Consider the following 21,859-nt stretch of genomic DNA (forward strand, 5'->3'; position numbering starts at 1 on the left):
TCCAAGCATGGCAGAGGCATATCTGCACTAATGATTCTAGCCTGCTTCTTTATTGTTACCTTAAACCATCTCTGGACAGTGAAGAGGAAGACATCATGTGTTTTGATAGCAGAAAAGGCCCCAGGAAACCAAGGTAAGCAGTAAATAGTCCTTACTTTCTCAATTCCTCTTCAAACCGCTGTGGGTTAGGTACACATTACTCTTCTGTACTAATTCCTAGTAAAGTCTAGGAAAACCAGGCAAAGTAATGTGCAGAGACATTGGAGTTCTGCCTTCATTTTTTCTGGATTCATAGAAATAAAATGCGTGTGAGGAAAGAGGAAATGGAGCTTTCTGAGGAAACAAACAGGAGTTGTAGTGCTATTATATGCCTTGCTGGGTGTTCACTAAGCTCCTAACTTAGTAAGTAGGAACTCCAGTTCTCAGTCTGGGATCAATGATGAGATACCTATTAGTGACATTTTACTCTCTTATTATTACAGATGCAAGTCATGACGCAAATGGTTACAGAAAGTAACTCTTCAGTGACTGAGTTCATTCTTATGGGGTTAACAGTTCAACGAGAGCTCCAGTTGCCCCTGTTTGTCCTCTTCTTGCTCAACTACACAGTCACTGTGGTGGGAAACCTGAGCTTAATGAATCTCATTTGCCTGAACCCACATCTTCACACTCCCATGTACTTCTTCATCTTCAATCTGTCCTGCATCGATTTTTGTTATTCGTTTGTTTGTAACCCCACAATGCTGATGAGTTTTGTGTCAGAGCACAACACCATCTCCTATGAAGGATGCATGAGTCAGCTGTTCTTCTTCTGCTTTTTTGTAAAGTCTGAGTGTTTTGTGCTAACAGCCATGGCCTATGATCGTTATGTGGCCATCTGTCAGCCACTCCAGTACACAACTGTCATGTCCCCTAAGATCTGCTGTCTGCTGGTGTTTGGTTCTTACTTGATGGGTTTTGCTGGGGCCATGACTCACACAGGGTTTATGATCAGGCTCAGTTTCTGTAATTCAAACATCATCAACCACTACATGTGTGACATCTTCCCTCTCCTTTGGATCTCCTGCAGTAACACCTATGTCAATGAGCTTGTGAGCTCTGCTGTGGTTGGAACAATTATTATTTTATCTAGCATCATTATCTTAGTTTCATATGCTATGATCCTTTCCAACATCCTTCATATGTCATCAGGTAAGGGTTGGTCCAAAGCCCTGGGCACTTGTGGGTCTCACATCATAACTGTTAGCCTCTTCTATGGATCTGGACTGCTTGCTTATGTCAAGCCAACATCTGCTGAGACTGTGGGCCAGGGGAAAATTTTCTCAGTATTTTACACGCTTGTGGTTCCCATGCTGAATCCTCTCATTTACAGCCTCAGGAACAAGGATGTCAAGCTTGCTGTGAAGAGAACAATGAAAAGAGTCACAAGCTGAGTGAACAGTTGTGCTTTTTACAGTCCTATCCCACTGCACTGCTCTATCTTCTCTCTATACCTTTTTCATTACATGATTCTGTTCTGTTTTCTTTTCCTCTCTAGAGTATGGAAAAATGTTTCCTCTGTAATCTTTTTCTTCCTGCTACTATGAAATGTTACTCCTGTGCCTAATTTTTTCATCAGAGTTGTTTTTATCTTCATATCGCTCCAAGATGTTGGTTATTGCTAATATTAGATCATGACCCTGTTCCCTTGTCTTTCTTTTTTAGAAAATAACAATGCCTATGAAGTTTTGCTATGTGCTTTCTCTGCAAGGGATTTCATAAACTGTGAACTTTATGTCCTTCCTTCCTTCCTTCCTTCCTTCCTTCCTTCCTTCCTTCCTTCCTTCCTTCCTTCCTTCCTCTCTCTCTCTCTCTCTCTCTCTCTCTCTTTCTTTCTTTCTTTCTTTCTTTCTGTTAGGCAATTTTGGTTTTCTTTGCTTGTTTGTTTCCTCAGACAACAGTGGGTTTCATTAACTAATTTACTTAGATGAGTTAAAAGAGGACAAAAATGTAGGTATAGTATAATTATCAAATTTTCAAGATTATTTTCAGTCCTTTAGAGAGGTTTTGTTATTCCAGTCTTTTAGCCCTACAGTTATAATGAAACTGTGTACTTTATTCAAATAATATTTGATCCTTTCAGTACTCTGAGGAGGTAATCAGCCTAGTCCACCACTACAACTTTGACAATACACAGACAATCTGATTTCCTTGTTGAATCAAGCAGAAATTGTCAGTTTTTTCTCTGGTATATTGATTGGTCTATGATTGTTTTCTGAATGACTCACTTACATTCCTGGGAACAGGACACAAGGCAATTTATTTCCTCTGTCCTTTAAATATGAAGAATGCAGTTTTGTAAGAACAATGTTCATGCTTCCTTTAAAAAAGAAACCACAGCTGCATTTAAGCTGTTGGAATAAAGAGTATATATGCTTTTGTTTGAGTTTGATTCTCAAGATGAAGAGTAATATGTATATCTACATTGTTATTTCTATATGTATCTTGACAAGGAAGTAGTTATGTAATCTTTTATAGGCACACAACTTATGATTCAGAAGCTAGGATCATACTTATTGTGTATAGGTGAAGAAATGCAAAGGCAGATGACTGTAGAATACAGACAAACCTTCTATAGATTGGTTACATAATGATTTTAAAAGTTGGGTGTCTGTCAGTAAATAGACTCAGGCATGATGCCCTATTATAAAGATAATGAAAAGATTTAGGATCCATTTTATAAATGAACATGTACTTATGGTATACATATTTAAGTGGCATATGCATGGGACACAGAATAATATTTTTATCTTCTTTTATAATTAGGGATTCTTTTGCTAGGATGATGAGACTGAGGAGATTGAATAAGCTTGTCCAAAGAGTCATGTTCTCTTAGTTTAATGTATATTTAAGTAGCCTATTTCATGTGACATATTTATTTCTAGAGAAATATGACTTAGCCAGACACCCACAAAGTAGTTAATTGTACTGTGCAACATTTTCTTTTGTGTGTCTTCACAGGACTAGAATCAGTTCAGAACACATGACCTTCCAGGTACATCATAAGACTTTTTCTGGGGACACAAGGATATACTTTTAGTTATTCTACTTAGGGTATCAATAACAGATCAAAAGAAAAACCAAAACAAAACAACTGAACACAAGTCATTCTGGCAAAACATTGAATTTGTTGGGGTTGCTCATAGAAGCGTAGATGTTGGAACACTGACAGGAATATAAACGACTCAGGTACAGTTGCATCAGTGATAAGCCTTGGCCATCATAAGCAATGGCTCACCAAATTCCCAAAACTGACAGGCAGTCAACTCTACATAGAGCATTCTTCCTTCAGGGACCATTTACTAGTAACCTTTTCTTGTGGCAGCAAACTGTGGATGTTGTGAGCTTTTTGAATATTAGGAGCATTGCATTTTCCACCAGGAGAGATTGCTTCAGATTGGAGGAAATATTATAAAAAATAGTGGGTATGTGTGCTCTGATGAACATTTAAACTGTTATTCTCTTATTTATGTCGAACACGATATTTGAAAAGTTCTTAAACATTTGTTTGAAAATATAGCCTGAAAAAAAATCATTATACCAGTTACGAATTCAAGATACAAAATGTCTTCTGAGTATTCTTTTCTAGTCAACAGCAAAACCTGGTGGCTCAGTTCTGTGAAGTAAATGGGCTTGTTTATTTATTCCATTTGCATGTGTGTATAGTGTTCATATGAGTGTTAGTACACACAAGGTGTGCATGTACATGTCTGTGCATGAAGACGCATGAGGCTGATATCAGGACACTTTCGTCATCACTATCCATGTACTCATTGAGTTAGAGTCTTTCAGTTGACATCTGAACTCAGCAGTATATGGACAGCCAGCTTGTTCATAGATATTCTGTGTCTGCCCTCTGAGTACTGCAACTAGAGGCAGATCAAGGTCTCTACCTGGAAATTACGTGGATTCTCAGGTTTGACCTTCAGTCCTCACTCTTAAATGGCAAGTGCTTTATGCATTAAGCTATCATCTCAACAAAGATGTTTAGTTTACAAGTTTAATTGCTTTTATTGATCTGGAAGAATGAAATAATTTTGTATTTAAATCAACTCCTAATTTCATAATATTTATGACTAAAACTTTAGCTGCAAACTTACATAAAAACTGAGCCTTAGTAAATTTGCTCCTCTCTCAAGGAAGGAACATTTTGATTCAATAGAAATATGTACAGAAAAATTGAAATACCCTAGTTAGTATACAGATACAATCTATTCACTCTAAGAGGAGCATTGAGCTCAGGATAACAAAGTCTGCTTTCCTGTCATTTAGAGTAGCACGTCTGCAGATGCGCTGCACAATACAAGTGGTCACACCAGGTTACTATTGAGACAATGCTCTGTGAAACTTAGCTGTGGTCATGTCTGGACCCATTTTTATGTAACATGTGAATTTTGTAAGCTGGAGCAAGAGGAGATATTTATTTTCAATTAAAGTATAATTATACCATTGCCCCTTTCCCCCTTTCTTCAGCATCTCTCCAATTCTCAATTCTCTCTTAAATCAATGGCCTCTTTTCATTTCATACACACAATATGCTACAGATATCTATACCTATTTATCTATCATCAATCATATGTACATATTATACACTCACACATACATATATACATATATCATACACACACACACACACACACACACACACACACACACACACAGGGTAGATAGATATAATCTATCTATCCTGCTGATTCTGTTTAGTGTTGTTTGAATGTATGATTTCAGGGTAGGTGACTTGGTATTTGGGAACTAGTAAGAGAGTCAATTGCTGGGGAATACAAATTCTTTTTCACTGTAAGCATTAATTTGTCTGAATGTAGTGGCTGATGAGATTTCTTCTCCCTTCCACATTAGCACATCTATTAAAATGGTGTTTTACTTGTTCAGGTCTTATTTAGCAAAAATATTGTTGAAATCATGGGTGTGTCATTTCTAGGTGACTCAATCTCCCAAAAGATTTCCTAGTACTCTGTCTCATAATCATACTGTTCTCTCTCTCCCGATATTTCCTGAGCCTTAGGTGCAGGAATTGTGCTGCAGATTTGTAAATTGGGACTCGGAACCAAAGATTAATTGTTCTCTACAATTTGACCATCTATAGCGTTCTTCATTTATTGCAAAGAGAAGCTTCACTGATGGTTGATGTGAGGTGTACATATTGGTTAGGTACAACGATAAGTATTTAGAATGTAGGTAGGAAGATTTATGATGTTTTAATAACATGGTGATTGTATGTTCTGCTCTAGAATCCTTAAACTCACTAGCTCTGAGGATTGGCTAGGTTTCCAGTATCAAGCATAATTCTCTTTCATTGAGCTGACCTTAGGTCCGTTTAGACAGCTGTTGGTTACCTCCTAGATATGAGGTGCTACTTTACATCTGTAGGAATGTCTTGCCATGTTAGTCATTGTTATGATTCATAGGTGTCATTACTGGATTGGACTATTGGTTGATTATCTTCTTTGACAACTCAAATACGACCTTGTAGTACTATGAAAGCAAGTCCTTATGGAGTAGGCTTTCAGGTTGGTTCCTGATCAATTCTTTCATATCTTGTGTTTGAAGTGTGTGGTATCTTCATCAAGCTAACTTATTTTCAACTCCTGGGAGGCAACCAGGGACAACAGCAGTATCCTTATACTTTTTTGGAGTCTATTGAACTCCCTTTGCCAACAACTGAAAATGAGTATTCTCATTCCTAGTACAGGCATTTTTGCTAGAGAGCCTGTGTCATTTGTAGGAGCAGTATCAGCACAAAAGTGATCATTTCATTTAAACTGTATATGTATATACATAAAAATTGTCTTATATGTATGGTATGTAAGTGTGAGGTTATTTTTAATTGGAGGTTTCCTATTTTAAGTAAGCTATATGTATTCTCAGTATACATAGTTTTTAATTCCCAAGTTCCTGTTCCTCTCTGATGTGATTATAACAAATAATTATAGTTTTTAACAAGCAATAATGATGGAACAGCTCCAGCTCACTTGTGTTTACTTCCCTTTCCCACTATTTTTCTCTTTTATTGAAAATACATTTTTCTCATATAATATATATTGATTACTCTTTCCCATTCCTTAACTTCTCCCAGTTCCTTCTCCCCTCTGCTCCAATCCAGATCCACTCCCTTTCTGTCTCTCATTAGAAAACAACAGACCTCTAAAAGTTATCATCAAGACCTAATAAAATAAAACATAATAAAATATAGCAAACCCATCACACCATAGTTGGCGAAGGGAAACCAACAGAAAGAAGAGAGGACAAGAAAAGTCACAAGACTCAGAAAACAAATTGTCCATACACTCCAGAATCCTATAAAAATAGTATATATGAAGAGGACCTGGTGCATATCTATGAAGGCATTCTTCTTGCTGATTCAGTCTCTGTGAGTTCAGATAAGATTTGTTCACTTGATTTAGAGGATTATCTTCTCTTGGTACCCTTCATCTCCTATAACTCTTATACTCCTTTTGTCTTCACTGTGTTCCCTTACACCTGTCAGAATGGGAAGAACTCTAACACAAATGACAGCTCATGCTGGTGAGAATATTGAGTAAGGAAAACACTTTCTTATTACTGGAATGAGTGCAAACTTGTACATCCACTACAGAATTCAGTTTGGTGGTTTCTCACAATGTCAGGAATCAACCTACCTGACGACCCATCTATACTTCTCTTGGGCATACCAATAGGATGTTTTATCCTATCACAAGGATTCTTATTCATCCAAGACCATTGTTTCTCTATTCACAGTAGCCAGAAATTAAAAACAACCTAGAAGTCCCTTAACAGGAGAATAAAGTTCTTTTTTTTTTTTTAAAAAAATGGCAATTTACAAAATGCTTTAAACTCAAATATTAAAAAAAAACAGTGTAAAATATGCAGATGAATGGATGCCACTTGAAAATTTTCTCCTGAGCAAGAAAACTCTACCTCTGAAAGGTAAATATGGTATATACTCACTTATATGTAGATGTAGCCATTAAGTAAATAATAAGCATACTATAATATATAGACTCAAAGGATTTAGATATGAAAGAAAGGATTACAGTTGGCACATAGATCTCCCTAGTATGGAGGAATACAATATGATATGCAGGTGAACTAAGGACAAGGGAATATAACAGGAGGATCAGGTCAGGAGGGGAAGAATATACGTGGAAAGACAGCAAGAATTGATACCCAATGCAGTGGACCATTTCTAAAATATATGAAGACAATCCTAATGATGTCTCCAAAACATGAGAGAAATAGAGCCACCTCTTTTCACCAAACACTTTCTAGTAATGGGACTGAATTACATCCTTCCTATTCTTTTAATATGAGAAAGTTAAGACTCTCTTGACTTGAAAATGCTAATGTCAGTAGACTCCACTGTGGTACTCCAGTCTCTGTTTTTGTAATATCACCCATGCACAAAGCCTTGTCACAAAACAAGAACCAAGTATTCTTATGTTTGTTTAACTACAATGGAAAAACTTCCCATGCCCCTTTTCCAGGCTGTTTCCAGAAAAACACCAAGTATTTGTTCTCAGCAAAACATCCTCTCATATGTCTGCTTCAGCAAAAATATCTTCTCAAAAGTTGATTTCCAGAAGAACATCATATGACACAACCGAGTCTCCAAAGACACCAGAAATTTCCAATTCAGAGGTGGAAATCCACTGATGTGTGTATAGAGATCATGTGACATCACACACTATGTAGGTTTGTTACTTCAGTTATAGACAGTATAGCGATTATTTTATTTGTGTGAAAATGGATGGAACTCGAGATCATCATGCTGTATGTAGATATATCAAGGGGTATAGATGTGAACTGGGTACTATTACAGTCATAGAAGTGAAAACAGAATGGAGAGATGCAAAATAGAGTAATATGAGCTGAATATGCTCAGAGTTTATTAGATGCAATCCTTACTTTGTATAATAAATGTTAATAAAATTACTAAAAATCTACATAACAAATAAAATTTATATCAATAACATACAGATTTTTACTAAAATTAACATACCCCCCAGACAGAATTAGTGAAAAAAAAGTTTAAGCTAATTTAATTTCATTTAGTTATACAGTTTACATCCCATTTAGTCACTTCCTCCGAGTTCATCATCAGTTCCCACAATCCTTCCCCCAAACTCCTTTATCCTCTCAGTGAGTAGTGCTCTTCCTCAGTATTCTGCCACCCTGCCATTTCAAGTCTCTACCAGGTTAAGTTCTTCCTCTCCCACTGAGGCCAGACGAGCATCTCAGTAAGAAGAGTATATCCCACATACAGGTAACAGGTTTTGGGATAGACCTCACTCTTGTTGTTCATGACTACATGAAGACCAAGCTGCACATCTGCTACATATATGTGGGGATACCTAGGCCCAGCCCGCGTATGATTTTTGGTTGCTGGTTTAGTCTCTGAGAGTCTCAAGGGTCCACATTAGTTGAGTTTGTTGGTCTTCCTGTGGAGTTCCTTTCCACTTCGGGGTCCACAATTCTTCCTGACATATTTCCATAACAGTCACCAAGTTCTGTTCACTGTTAGGTTGTGGATGTATCTGTCTGATTCAGATACTGGGTAGAGCCTCTCTGAGGACAATATGCTCCTATCTGCAAGCATAACAATGGGTCATATTCGCCCCACCCATGGATATTTTATTTATTTACATTTGAAATGTTATCCCCTTTCCTGGTTTCCCCTCTGGAAACCCCCTATTCCATGCCCCCCTCCCTCTGTTTCTATGAGGGTGCTTCCCTCCACACATACCCACTCTTGCCTTTCTGCCCTGGCATTTCCCTACTCTGGGCCATGGAGCTTTCACAGGACCAACGGCCTTTCCTCCCATTGATGCTTGACAAGGCCATCCTCTGCTCCATATGTGACTGGAGCCATGGGTCACTCCATGCGTATTCTTTGGTTGGTGATTCAGTCCCTGGGAGCTCTGGGTGTTCTGGTAAAATAAAGATAATAAGTATTGTGGAAAGATCAACAATCGACATATGGGACTTCATAAAATTGCAAAGCTGCAAGGCAAAGGACACTGTCAATTGGAAAAAAACAGCAACCAACAGATTGGGAAAAGATCTTTACCAATCCTACATCAGAAAGAGGGCTAATATCCAATATATACAAAGAACTCAAGAAGTTAGACTCCAGAAAACCAAATAACAGTATTAAAAAAATGAGCTACAGAGCAAAAATAAAGAATTCTCAACTGAGGAATATCGAATGGCCGAGAAGCACCTAAAGAAATGTTCAACATCCTTAGTTATGAGAGAAATGCAAATCAAAACAATCCTGAGATTTCATACCAGTCAGAACGGCTAAGATCAAAAACTCAGGTGACAACAGATGCTGGCTAGGATGTGGAGAAAGAGGAGGAAAGGATCATTAACAGTATCAGAAATCAGTGCTTGCCCATGGGATGGGTCTCAACTTGGGTTGGTTATTATTTGGCCATTCCTTCACTCTCTCCTCTATACCTGTGTCTGCATTACTTATAGGCAGGATAAATTTTGGAAAGTTTTGTGGGAGTGTTAACGTCTCTATCACTCCACTAGTGTTTCTGCATGGCTAGAGGAGATGTTTCCTCTTTGTTTTTTTGGCTTCTTCTTCAGTTGGAGTGCAGGACAAGCATAAAAGGTCCAGTTACTCATGAAATACAAAGCTACAAAACCAAACAGGGGGTATTTATTTTAAACAATATACTAAATTAACATGTGTAGAAAGATTTTATATATAATAAGAATACATTTTGTGCAATAAAAATATGCATCGTTAATGAAAACCACACCCACATTAATTATTATTTTTTTCTTTCATCCCTTTGAAAGAAAAATCCTTTCTCTATCCCTGTGTGAAACTAGAATATTTTAGAGGAAAATGTGAAGAAACACTGAAGAATATAATTAGATATTATATTATTGAAATAATAAAAATTTAGCTACTATGGATATCCTCTCTATATACTATCAATTTTTAGCTTCATAGAGTCTAGTAAGTAAGTGCTCTGGAAACCTCACACACTGGGAGGAATGAATATGTCCAGCTGCTGACCTACCAGAATTCGCTGTTTATATACATCACAGAAGAACTAGGATGTCTAATGCAACAAAGGGATGGGAGTTGAAGGACCAGATTGAAGAGACTGTATTTTGTAAACCACATCCCACCACTTATGTTAACTAATGGATACGAGTGTGAGTCAGCACACTACCTCAGTAGGTTGAGTCAAGGATAGAAGAATAGTATTGTAGTATTCAGTTTATGAAGATAAGCATGGGCTAACTCATATTTGCTGTAATGAGAGAGTGTGATAATATAATCAAAAGGAAAAGCATAACATTTGTCAATTGTGATAAGTTCGGCTGATGGTAAAATCATGGAACAGAACTGGTCATCCATTAATAAACTTCTCTTCTAGATTTTTAATGATAACCATGGTGACTGGAAATGGCTCCTTTGTGACTGAGTTTGTCCTTGCTGGTTTGAGAGATCGTCCAGAGCTCCAGCTGCCTCTCTTTTACCTGTTTCTAATGATCTACATAATCACAGTGGTGGGGAACATTGGCTTAATTATCCTGATTGGCCTCAATCCTCACCTGCACACCCCCATGTACTATTTCCTCTTTAATCTCTCCTTCATTGATCTTTCCTGCTCTTCTGTATCCAGTCCCAAAATGCTGATGAACTTTGTCTCTGAGAAGAATTCCATCTCCTATGAGGGGTGAATGACTCAGCTGTTTCTCTTTCTCTTTTTTGTCATCTCTGAATGCTACATGTTGACCTCAATGGACTATGATCGCTATGTGGCCATCTGTAATCCAATGTTGTATAAGGTCACCGTTTCCCCACAGGTCTGTTCTGTGATATCTTTTGCTGCCTATGGGATGGGGTTTGCTGGAGCGTCTGCCCACAAAGGCTGCATGCTCCAACTGACCTTCTGCAATGCCAATGTCATCAACCATTACTTGTGTGACATTCTCCCTCTCCTCCAACTTTCCTGCACCAGCACCTATGTCAATGAGGTCATGGTTCTCATCGTCGTGGGTATTAACATCACAGTCCCTAGCTTTACCATTCTCATTTCCTATGTTTTCATCCTTGCCAATATTCTAAACATCAAATCCACACAAGGAAGATCAAAAGCCTTCAGCACCTGTAGCTCTCACATCATGAAGATTTCTCTTTTCTTTGGATCAGCTGCATTCATGTATCTTAAATATTCTTCTGGATCTATGGAACAAGGAAAGATATCTTCAGTTTTCTACACTAATGTTGGGCCCATGCTCAACCCTCTGATTAACAGTTTGAGAAACAAAGAAGTCAAGGTGGCACTAAGATAATCCTTAAGTTCCAGAGAAAAGAGACATTGTAATTAGAAACAAAAATCCTGTAAGGAATCAGAGAACCTTATTTGTTTCTTGGTCCTTTCACTGAAGATCATTTTTATATCAATATATACTTTCATTATCTTTCTTTATAATATATGGATAATTTCATCTTTGTTTCTGTGTCTTCAGCATAATTTAACAGGTGCACCAAATGATTGCTACCATATCAAGCATGCAATAAATATACAGGCAATTTTTATCAATGTTGCATACTTTTCTCCTAGGCTATTTCTATCCTCAAAGAAAAGTAAATTTAACATTACAATACATTGACATCTTTCATGTCTAAAACCATAAATGACAAATAATAGGTGCTTTCTCATTTTGTCATAGAATCAAAATTAACAAAAATATAGGGAACTGTGTAAGAATATAGTAAGAAGAAGGCAGATCATGTATATGATGTCAATGAGGAAAATTACATTTGAGTCCAATATACCACATAGTGACTCTGGTTAATGACTTTTGTTTAATTTATAAAAGAATAAATTTTATATTTCAGGCTACAAAGATGTAACAATTATATCAGATAATGAATATTTTGTTGTGTTGAATTTAATTACTTCACTGTGGATATCTATTGTCTGGCATAGTTACTCATAAACAACATACATGGGAATTTATTTTAAATTACAAGTAAAATCAGAGGAAGTGATCATTTGCTTATATAATTTCTAATTAATGTAGCCATAGTAATTATAAATTAAATATAAGGCCTGATGAATTGTGCATCAGAACAATTACGTATTTTCATTAGTATATACATATGTGTATGTGTGTGTGTGTATTTATATGTTTTCATATATATGTTTGTAGTTATAAAATTTGAAGTAGTCTTTAATAAAGATAAAAATGAGTAGTATCTTCTGTGATTTTTAAACCTTGAATGAACTTTATACATGTTTATAGTTTGTGTGTGTGAAGACTACAGGTCCACCTTCAAGTGGTACTTGAATCTACCCTTTGCTTTCATTTGATTACTTGATAACAGTCATTCTGACTGTAATGAGATGCTATATAAAAGTTGTTTTAACTTACATTAATTTTTATTTTTATTTGTGTGTACCTTCCCTTTCCACCTTGATTTTTCACTAAAGTGAAAGGCTAGTGTATAGTAATTTTTAAATGTTGAAAATAGAAAAAACTAAAAACAAGCAAAAATAAATTAAACTCACATATGATTAAATTTTTACTACTTTCATTAATATATAGATAATACACTTACATACACTTACAGATTTTTATTTGCTTGTTTTTATTCACTTAATAACAAGTCTTTTACTGAAAAAAATGTTCATCTTGTTACTAAACTGTTAATTATCAAGCAGGGCACCCACTCAGCATTTTTTAATAATTGTTTAAAAATATTAAGTTGAGTTGCAATACCATAAATGTGATTTTGTTGTGATATTTATTTATTTATTTAAGAAAATATATTATTATTGTAGCCCTGGATAGCCTGGTATTTAGTATGTAGAATCAGGCTAGCCTTGAACTCACAGAGATTTTCCTGCCTCTACTTCTTGAGTGGTGTAAATAAAAGAATACCTTGCTTCACATCATGCAATAAATGTGATTTTAGTGTTTTGGAGGTCTAGATATATTGCTCAGTGGTAGAGCACATGCCTAGCATGGGTGACTTCCTGAGTTTTATACAGATCTATAAAAACAAGGCATGGCTTTGAGAAAAATATTTAATAAAAAGTGAGCTCCTTGAAAAAAAAAACATAAAAATAATGTGACAGTAGACAATAAGGGAAATTGATTCTGTTGAAGATTCCCTTAAAAGGATATGGAAACAAAGAGAAAACAACAGAAACAACAGATTTCCCTTAAGAGATGAAGGTGAATGGCAGATGGTAGGTCAGTCTTAGTCCCAGCAGAGAGGAAGTAAATTCCCTAAAGGGGAATGTATAACTGAATATAGAACTGGTTCCTAACGGTCTAGACATACATCACAGTCTAGCATGCAAATGCAATAACCCCATTCCCTCTTTATTCTGAGGCCTGTGTCCAGAGAAGAGACTGAGAAAGACCCTTCCTTAGCCATAGCCACATGTAGGACAGGAGTAAATTATGTAAAATATCTAGTGTCTCACCGAGTGGCCAACATGATAAAAAGAAAAGGCGTATGCTTCCCTGTGATTCTTCAGAGTGTTAGGGAATAACTTTGTAAATTATGATCAGAAAAAAGATTTCCAATGAGTATAGGATATTAATTCTGTACTATATCACCTTGGAATCAAGGACATCTAAGTCCTCCTCAGGATACCAGGGTAAATAAATCCTGTAAGTAAGCAAGAACCTTTCTCTCGCCAAAGAAGGGTAAGTTTTGAATTCTATGCCAATAGATATTTTACTTTTTAATTGGCCCTTTCACTTAGCTATCTGTAAACTCTAAAATGTTCATATGAGACTAATTTGTTTAAACCCATGTATTTATGAACATAGGACTGCTTTTATTTGGTTTTAATGTAGTGAGAAGGTAACTTTAAGACAAACCCTCTTAATAAATGTAAGTTAACAATAGGACATTACTCCTGTTAACATGTTGAACAGTAGATCTCTAGGTCTAGGCATCTTTCTGAATTGAATGGATTTCTTTTTATCATAAAGACCTTGAAGGTTTAAAATCAACATTTAGCATAAGTACTTATTTTTTTCTTATTCATCAATTTATACAATGACATTTGGCATCCATTTAGTCCTTAATTCTGATTTTTCTCCTCCCCTTTGCTCCAGTAACCATAGAGGTCATAAAATATTTTCCATTTTATGCATTGAGATCACTATGTTTGCAGAAAGGCTTTGTATTGAGCTGAATCCCAGCACCCAAGATCTTCCTTTCTTTTCCAATCTGTACCGTCATAAAATTTAACCCAAATTCAATAGGAAATATCCTGAGAACTGGGCAGAAGATTTCTGCAGAGTCAGTAAAACAGGAATTGCTTTTGGTGTCTCAATCAACAAGGTCTTTTCAGTAGATAGAGCTCACTTTTGAGTTTATGATTTTTGTTGTGAGAGGGCTAGCAACTAAACTAGAGAGTGGTCCATCAATAAGAAACCAGAAAAAGAAAGTAGTCCACTCAACGGAAATTTTCTAAGTTTAGGAATCTCAAGCACATCAAGAATGCTGGAGCTGACTTCAAGAATCTGCATCCTAGCAACAGAACCTGACCTGAAGCTCCTGTGGGTTCTTATTTGGATGGCCCTTATTATCATGGCCCATATTTGCCTCACAAAGATCATCCACCTGGAGATTATTACTTTCAAGGTGGTTCACAATAACTGTGTACCAAAGTGTATTCTTTTCAATTTGTTTATTTCCTTATGAACTATATGCTTGAAAGATACTTGCATGAGTTTGTACATACATACATACATACATACATACATACATACATACATACATACACACAACACACACACACAGAGTGAGAGAGGAAGAGAGAAGAAGAAGAAGAAAAAGAAGAAGAAGAAGAAGAAGAAGAAGAAGAAGAAGAAGAAGAAGAAGAAGAAGAGAGAGAGAGAAAGTAGATAGAAACAAGCTGAAACAGAGACAATGATAGAGACAGAGAGAGGCATAGTCAGAAATGGAGATAGAGAGACAGACAGAGAGAGATACAGACTCAGATAAACCACAGAAACACTATTAAAACTGATCCTTTCAATTCTGTATTGATGCAACAGATAGTTCTCTAGTTATTGCCCAGTCCAAGCTTACTACATTTTGAAATATACACAATAAACCACTGGTTTTATTGTATAAGAATTTAATCAATCAACATCTGCTGGTCTCTTTTAAACTACCAGAGTAGACACCTAGTACACTACATTAACTATTTGTACAATTAAGTTATTTTGTCTATGTTATGCAAGGGCTAAATTTAGGTGAAGTTTAGAACCTTTACACTAGCCTTTTCCAGCCCAAGGAAGAGGCTGGGTCAAAGAAGCAACAGAAAAGAGACCAAGGGCAACTTGACTTGGCACAACCTACTTCACTCTTAGTTTTTCTAATAGTTGTACTGTGTATGACAGTACTCCAGTCAGCTTGTATACATTGTTGTTGATGTTCTAAAATATACTTCATTTTTAAAGGGATAGACTATGCCATTGAGGAATGTGGAATCATAAATAGTGACTGTTTTTTCAAATTAATAAATTTCAGACATTTCTAATATGTACCTCATTTATTTAGGAGAAGTTTTGATGGTGTGTTCTTTTAGGTTAATTAATTTCATCTTTTTTCTTCTCATAGATTTTTTTTTAGAGAAGAATGGCTCTGGAAAATGTTTCTTTGGTCACTGAGTTCATCCTGATGGGGTTAACAAACCAACCTGACCTACAAATACCCCTGTTCCTACTTTTTCTGGTGATGTACATGATAACTACAACGGGGAATTTGGCTTTGATCATGCTAATTGTTCTGAATTCTCACCTTCACACTCCCATGTACTTTTTCCTTCTTAACTTGTCCTGCATAGACCTTTTTTATTGTTCAGTCGTTACACCTAAAATGCTGATGAACTTTGTACTAAAGAAGAATGTTATTTCTTATGAGGGATGCATGACCCAGTTCTACTTCTTTTGTTTATTTGGCATTTCTGAGTGTTATATGCTGACAGTGATGGCCTATGATCGCTATGTAGCCATTTGCAATCCACTCTTGTATAACACTGTTATGTCTCCTAAAGTGTGTTCTTATCTTACACTTGCTTCATATTTGATGGGGTTTTCTGATGGCATGATCCACACTGGATGCATTCTGAGACTGACTTTCTGTGATGGAAACACAATCAACCATTATTTCTGTGACTTCCTCCCTTTGCTGAAGCTCTCCTGCACCAGCACCTATGTCAATGAGTTAGAGGCTTTAATTATATCAGGAAAAAACATCATTCTACCCACTCTCATCATCTTTACATCTTATGGCTTCATCCTCTCCAGCATCCTCAAAATAAGTTCCACAGCAGGCAGGTCCAAAGCCTTCAGCACATGTAGCTCCCACATAATAGCCGTTTCCCTGTTCTTTGGATCATGTGCATATATGTATTTGAAACCCTCCTCATCTGGGTCTTTGGATCAGGGTAAAATATCTTCTGTCTTTTACAACATTGTGGTCCCCATGATGAATCCATTAATCTATAGCCTTAGGAACAAAGATGTTAAAATTGCTCTGAAAAAAACCTTAACCAAAAGAAAATTTTAAACAGAATCTGTTATGTGTTTTACCTTTAGTTATAACACCAAAAGTTATTTTGTACTTGTCAGTATATTTTCTTGGATTCTTCAATGCATTGTGTGTGTGTTGGAGGAGGGGGTTTAACATGGAGAAGAGAATTTGTAATGTGTTTCACTTTTAGTAGGTTTTCTTTGATCCCTACCGTTGTAAAGTTTTCGTCCTTCACTATTACAACAATTTGAGGACATCAGTAAAGTAAATAAATTCTCTATATCATTATCATTGTAAAAATCATTATCATTCTTAAAAGTATTAATTATTGGAAAAAGTCCAAATAAAGTTTACAAAAATAATAAATAAAAGCATGCCATTGGACAGTACAGTTATTATTTGTCTTATTTTTAAGTTGTGAGTCAAATAGTCTTTCTCTATTCCTGATTTACTTTCTTTGGTGACCATATGTCATTTAATTTGAAAGCGTTCCCAATTGCTATAGTAACTCACATTTTGTACTACCAGACTGTTTTATAACATGGCTGCATAATTGTAGATGTCCATAAGCAAAGTGTTGCATGTACTCCAGATTTTCAACATCCATTTTTATTGTCCAGCTTTGTAATATGCCCAACCAAATGGGTTATGACACATTTTTGATAATGAAACCAAATGATGATATCTTGAATGTGATGTGAAATTTTACAATGACAGCAGAAATACTCCATGAAACTTATTTTATAATGAACCACTTAGCCCTATCCATGAGAGGTGATAGAACTGGGAGCATAGTGACCACACTAATCTATTCCCACTATGTAGTGTGCCTTTGAAAGATATAAAGAAAGGGCTTTCCAAACTAATGTCCTCAGCTCAGAAGCACCACTATAACTTGGCAACACTAGAAACAGAGTCTTTCCATCTATGTGTTATTAAATATTGTCTGATGCCTCCACAAGGTCATTGGAAGTAGAACCCATAGCACATATGTTCTATGAAAATCAGTGACTTATCTAGTTGTGATCAGTATGAGCCAAGAATATTATTCTCTTCAAATGAAACTTTTAATGACACAGGAAAGAGCCTATTTAATGAATCACCACTGCATGGCGGAAGGACTCACAATTTTCTAATAACAATGGACTTTTAAACCATGAATCTTCAAATCAATTCTACATACAGAAAGCCACAAGGGTGGTCAATAGAACTTTCCCAGTGAATTTTAAGACACGAACAATGTCCTTCATAAAGATGCATATTCAAAATTTCAAAAATCATATTCTTCATTCACTGGAAAAATCATGGTATAATTGTCTTAATAATCAATGACTTTAAATTAAAGACAAAGTTGGGAAGATTAGACAGTAAATAAATGGGTTACACGTAAGACTGAGAGACTAATTAACCCTCTTGACCCTCATCCCTCTTCACCTGAAAACCAAAGTGTAATGTAAGGAAGACATTTTTAATGACCACAATGGACAGTTACAGATAGGTGGGTCTGTAAGCTCACTGGCCTGCAATCTTAGTTTAATCATTAAGTTCTTGGTCAAAGATAGTTTCTGAAATTTCACGTGATAAATGCCCAAGGAAATAAACTGGTTGTTGGACTGTAGTAAGTACAGGCAAGTGAATGCATGTGTATGCATGCACACATACACATGTACACACACACACTCACACTTGTACACACACAAATAAAAATAGACATATAAGTAAATAAATTGTAAAGGTGATGTAATGAAACAATTTTGAATAGACAATGAAAACTCTGGTGCAGATATCTTTTTGAGGTATTCCTAAGGTTTTGTTTTTGGGTGCTGCTGTATGATAACAGCTTTTAAATGTTTTAATTTTCAAATGCTCTTTGACAGGAATAGCACATAATATCTGCTTTACCATACTTTAGGTCTCCCATGAATCATTATGAAATGTAATTGTCAATATAAAGTACTTTATAGTTCTTTTAAGAGATGATCAATCCAGACAGCAGTTGTACTGATTGCATTGATGCAGCTTTTAAAGACCTGAAATCATTTCTATAGAATTGGATTCTTCATAAAATAATATATTTGTCCCTCTACTGCTCATTCTCTTCCTTGCATACTGACTCTTGCTCTAGCCTCTCTGTCTTATTCTGACATGAAATGCTGCTGCAGGAAGGCCTTGACAACATTCAGACAACCTCACTACAAACTTTGTTACAGTCAGACTGTGTACTACTGTCTTTATAATCATTATTGATTGTCTTAGAGCAGTAAATTGAAAAATTATAGACACGCACACACACACACATATGTTATATACAATGCTATTATAAATTACATAGTAGCTTATAGAATTGACTTTAGTGCATTTTCTGTGTCATGAGACAGTTATTTATTTTCTTTTTGGTAGAACAGTCATTAATTACATGGTCTATTAGCAAGAGTAAAATCCTAGCTTTTGTGAAACTCTACCTTTATAATTTTGTGTCAGATATAGGCTTATGCGATTGTGATTTTTTCTATACCAGCTGTACTTTAAAAGAAGTTTTAAAAAAGAAAGAGAAGCACAAGGGGAAAAAAAAACTTCTGAAGAAAGACTGAACTTCAGGAGAATTGTTCCCAATGATTGTAAGAAGGAGAATGTAAGAGAATATAAACTATCACAGATATTGAAAGTTTTGTAAGAATATGTTCTATTACAGAGATCGGGGTAGTATAAGAATATAAACCACGATTGCAGAGAGCTTATCTGTAGGAACCTGAAGTAAAAATTTAAAAATGCATTAATTCCCATAAGAGCCTCATATTAAAGGGTTGCAAATATGGTTTCAATGTAACATTTCATGTTATTATTTTCTATTAGTGATTTTATTTATTTATTTATTTATTTATTTATTTATTTATTTATTTATGTGTTCTTTTATTTTTTATTTTTTGGTATGGTGGGACTGAGGAATTTGGTTAAGACTTCCTGGTGAGATATATCACAATTCCAAAAGTTACATGTGTACTTTAAGAAGTCTACTACATTTTATTTCTTTATCTCGACAGGAAATAATTTAATTATAAGAAACATAAATAGAAACTTATATTCTATGAGACTGTTTCATTGTGTCTGCTAGGCAGGGAATACCTCATTAGTGTTCTTCACAACTATGAGTGAGAGGAGTACAGATGCTTCACAGTGAAGGCTGTGACTTCTCCTAGGAAAACAATAAGAAAGTCTATTTAACCATAGAACCAAAGAAACAATGTGGTACAAGTCTGGCTCTATGAAACAATGGGTATTTTGGGGTTATTTACGTAGGTCTAGACAAGAAGTTACTGGCAGGAATAAGGTATTCATAGGCAGGTGCCTAACTGAAGAAACCACACAAGCATGGGCAGATCATTAAAGCTGCCATATTCAGGCTCTGTCTAAATTGCAGTCAGCTCCCTGCATTCTGCTTTCTTCCAGAAACTGTTTAGTGTTAATGTGCTCTTGGGGCACTGCCTTGTCAATAAGGTGAGTTTTGCAAACTTCCAGATAATTATGAGCCTTTTAAAAGAAGGAATGCTTCACTTTTAAGACTCTATCTCCAAAATGTTATTTCCTGGTTATGGTACCATAAAATTTTAAACTGTAATTTTGTTTGCAGGTACTTGAATTCCAAGATTTTCTTTGGTAATATGGGCTTAGAGAAAATGTCTGTCAAAAACTTTAAATCAACCTAATTTAACTGATAAGGATTAGAGTTAAGCATTTGAATTTTTTTTTTTAACATACAGCAAAGTTTCTAGGCAAACACCAAAGAGAACATTGAAACAGTATTGAATCCATAGAAGTAAATCCACAGATCTCCAATTAAGTGATTTTGAACAAAAATCCTAAGAACAAGCACTGGCCAAAAAACTGTCTCTACAGTAAGCAGTACTAGGAAAATGGGTATTCCACAGACAGAAAAAAGAGAATTGTTTTCTGTGTCTTGCTGATATAAGTCAACCTAAAATGCACCAAACCCTAAATGTAAGATGTGAAACTTTGAAATTTTGAGAAGGAAACATAAGCCACATGAGAATACCAGAATTGGGAAGAGTATATTTTTTGCTTGTATGTTTGTTTCCTATATAACAAACACAATAAAGAGAAAACCTTTACTTTGATCTGTACAATGGAAGAAAATATGTGTAAATTACACTTTAGACAAGGAATTAATATCTAGATTATTTAAGTTTAAACAATCTTACAGAAGAAAAAGCTCTCCAAAATAAACATGAATTTAAATAGGTATTTTTTGGAAGGCACTCATATAAGAAGCCATCAGGTACACAAGTACTCATCACTCATCATCAGGGAAATTCAAACCCAAAACACTATGAAATGTTCTCTTACTCTAGTTAGAATTATTAATGTTATTTTTCAAATTTATTTATTTCATTCTTTAATACTTTTTAACAGTCTAGTGTTTACCTCCTTCCAGCACCCCAGTCTTCAAGAGGATGTCCCCATCTCCTACCCCCACCCCACCGGACCTCCCTAATCCCTGGTGCCTCAAATCTTTCAAAAGTTAGGTGCATCTTCTCTCACTGAGTTCTCTGGTGTATATATGTCTGGGGCCTTAAATCATTTGGTGTATGCTGCATGTAGGGTGAGCATGATCAAGCTATATATTACATTCTTGATGCTTGACCAAAATGGAAATACTGACCTCAAGCCACAGATAATTTTATCAACATTATCTTCAGCATTAAAGCTCAGCAGAGCAACATTCTTTAAATTCGTAAGCTCACTATGCAAAGTCAAAACATCCAGAGATTTGTTAGAATTATGTCAAATACCCTGCAAGTGTCTTTAAATATTTTCCTAAATATAATGACTATTATTGTAAATTTTAGAAGTAACACAACTCCATTGGTATTTGCCATGACACTCGAGATGGCTCCTTACTCTTAAACTCTGAACCTTCTTCCAATAATTTAAATAGGACAAAGAGCATCAACCTGATGGTCCAAATGCCTATCTAAATCCTCTTGTATACTCAACATATTAGTAATTTTTTTTTTTTTTGCCAAATGATTAGCAAAAGTAGCTGTCTTAACTTCTTGTGTCAAAGCTATTGCAGAAGCAGTGGTGCTAACAATTAATGTAATTAAAGCTGTTATATCAGCAATAATCAAGCCCACTATCCTCTTGTTGTGCTTAGAGTCTAACTCACTTCTTTCAGAATTTACAAGCTTTTTTTCAGAAAACCAAGGTCCTGTACTATTCAGGGCAATAAAACAAAAGCTG

At 35.6% G+C, this 21,859-nt stretch overlaps 3 protein-coding genes across 3 annotated transcripts; all 3 read left to right on the forward strand.

Annotated features, from left to right (window-relative positions):
• Positions 1 to 476: 476 nt before the first annotated feature.
• On the forward strand, positions 477 to 1,433 carry LOC114611220 (olfactory receptor 143-like). The gene has a single exon (XM_028755869.1). The coding sequence runs from the start codon at positions 483 to 485 to the stop codon at positions 1,431 to 1,433; it is 951 nt and encodes a 316-aa protein (XP_028611702.1). The 5' UTR covers positions 477 to 482.
• Positions 1,434 to 10,464: 9,031 nt separating this feature from the next.
• Positions 10,465 to 11,379, forward strand: LOC114611261 (olfactory receptor 147-like). The gene is given in 1 exon segment (XM_028755912.1): positions 10,465 to 11,379. A coding segment is annotated over 1 exon segment (915 nt).
• A 4,079-nt stretch (positions 11,380 to 15,458) lies between these two features.
• LOC114611170 (olfactory receptor 8B3-like) lies at positions 15,459 to 16,636 on the forward strand. Its single transcript, XM_028755819.1, has 2 exons — positions 15,459 to 15,472; positions 15,700 to 16,636. Exons 1-2 carry the CDS (start codon positions 15,459 to 15,461, stop codon positions 16,634 to 16,636), a joined length of 951 nt encoding a protein of 316 aa, XP_028611652.1.
• Positions 16,637 to 21,859: the final 5,223 nt, after the last annotated feature.

Source organism: Grammomys surdaster, unplaced genomic scaffold (assembly GCF_004785775.1).
Source record: "Grammomys surdaster isolate TR1022 unplaced genomic scaffold, NIH_TR_1.0 126086, whole genome shotgun sequence".
Classification (NCBI taxonomy): domain Eukaryota; kingdom Metazoa; phylum Chordata; class Mammalia; order Rodentia; family Muridae; genus Grammomys; species Grammomys surdaster.

Excerpts from the sequence above, each read along its gene's own strand:
- LOC114611220 (XM_028755869.1), top strand. The coding sequence starts at position 483 with ATGCAAGTCATGACGCAAATGGTTACAGAAAGTAACTCTTCAGTGACT.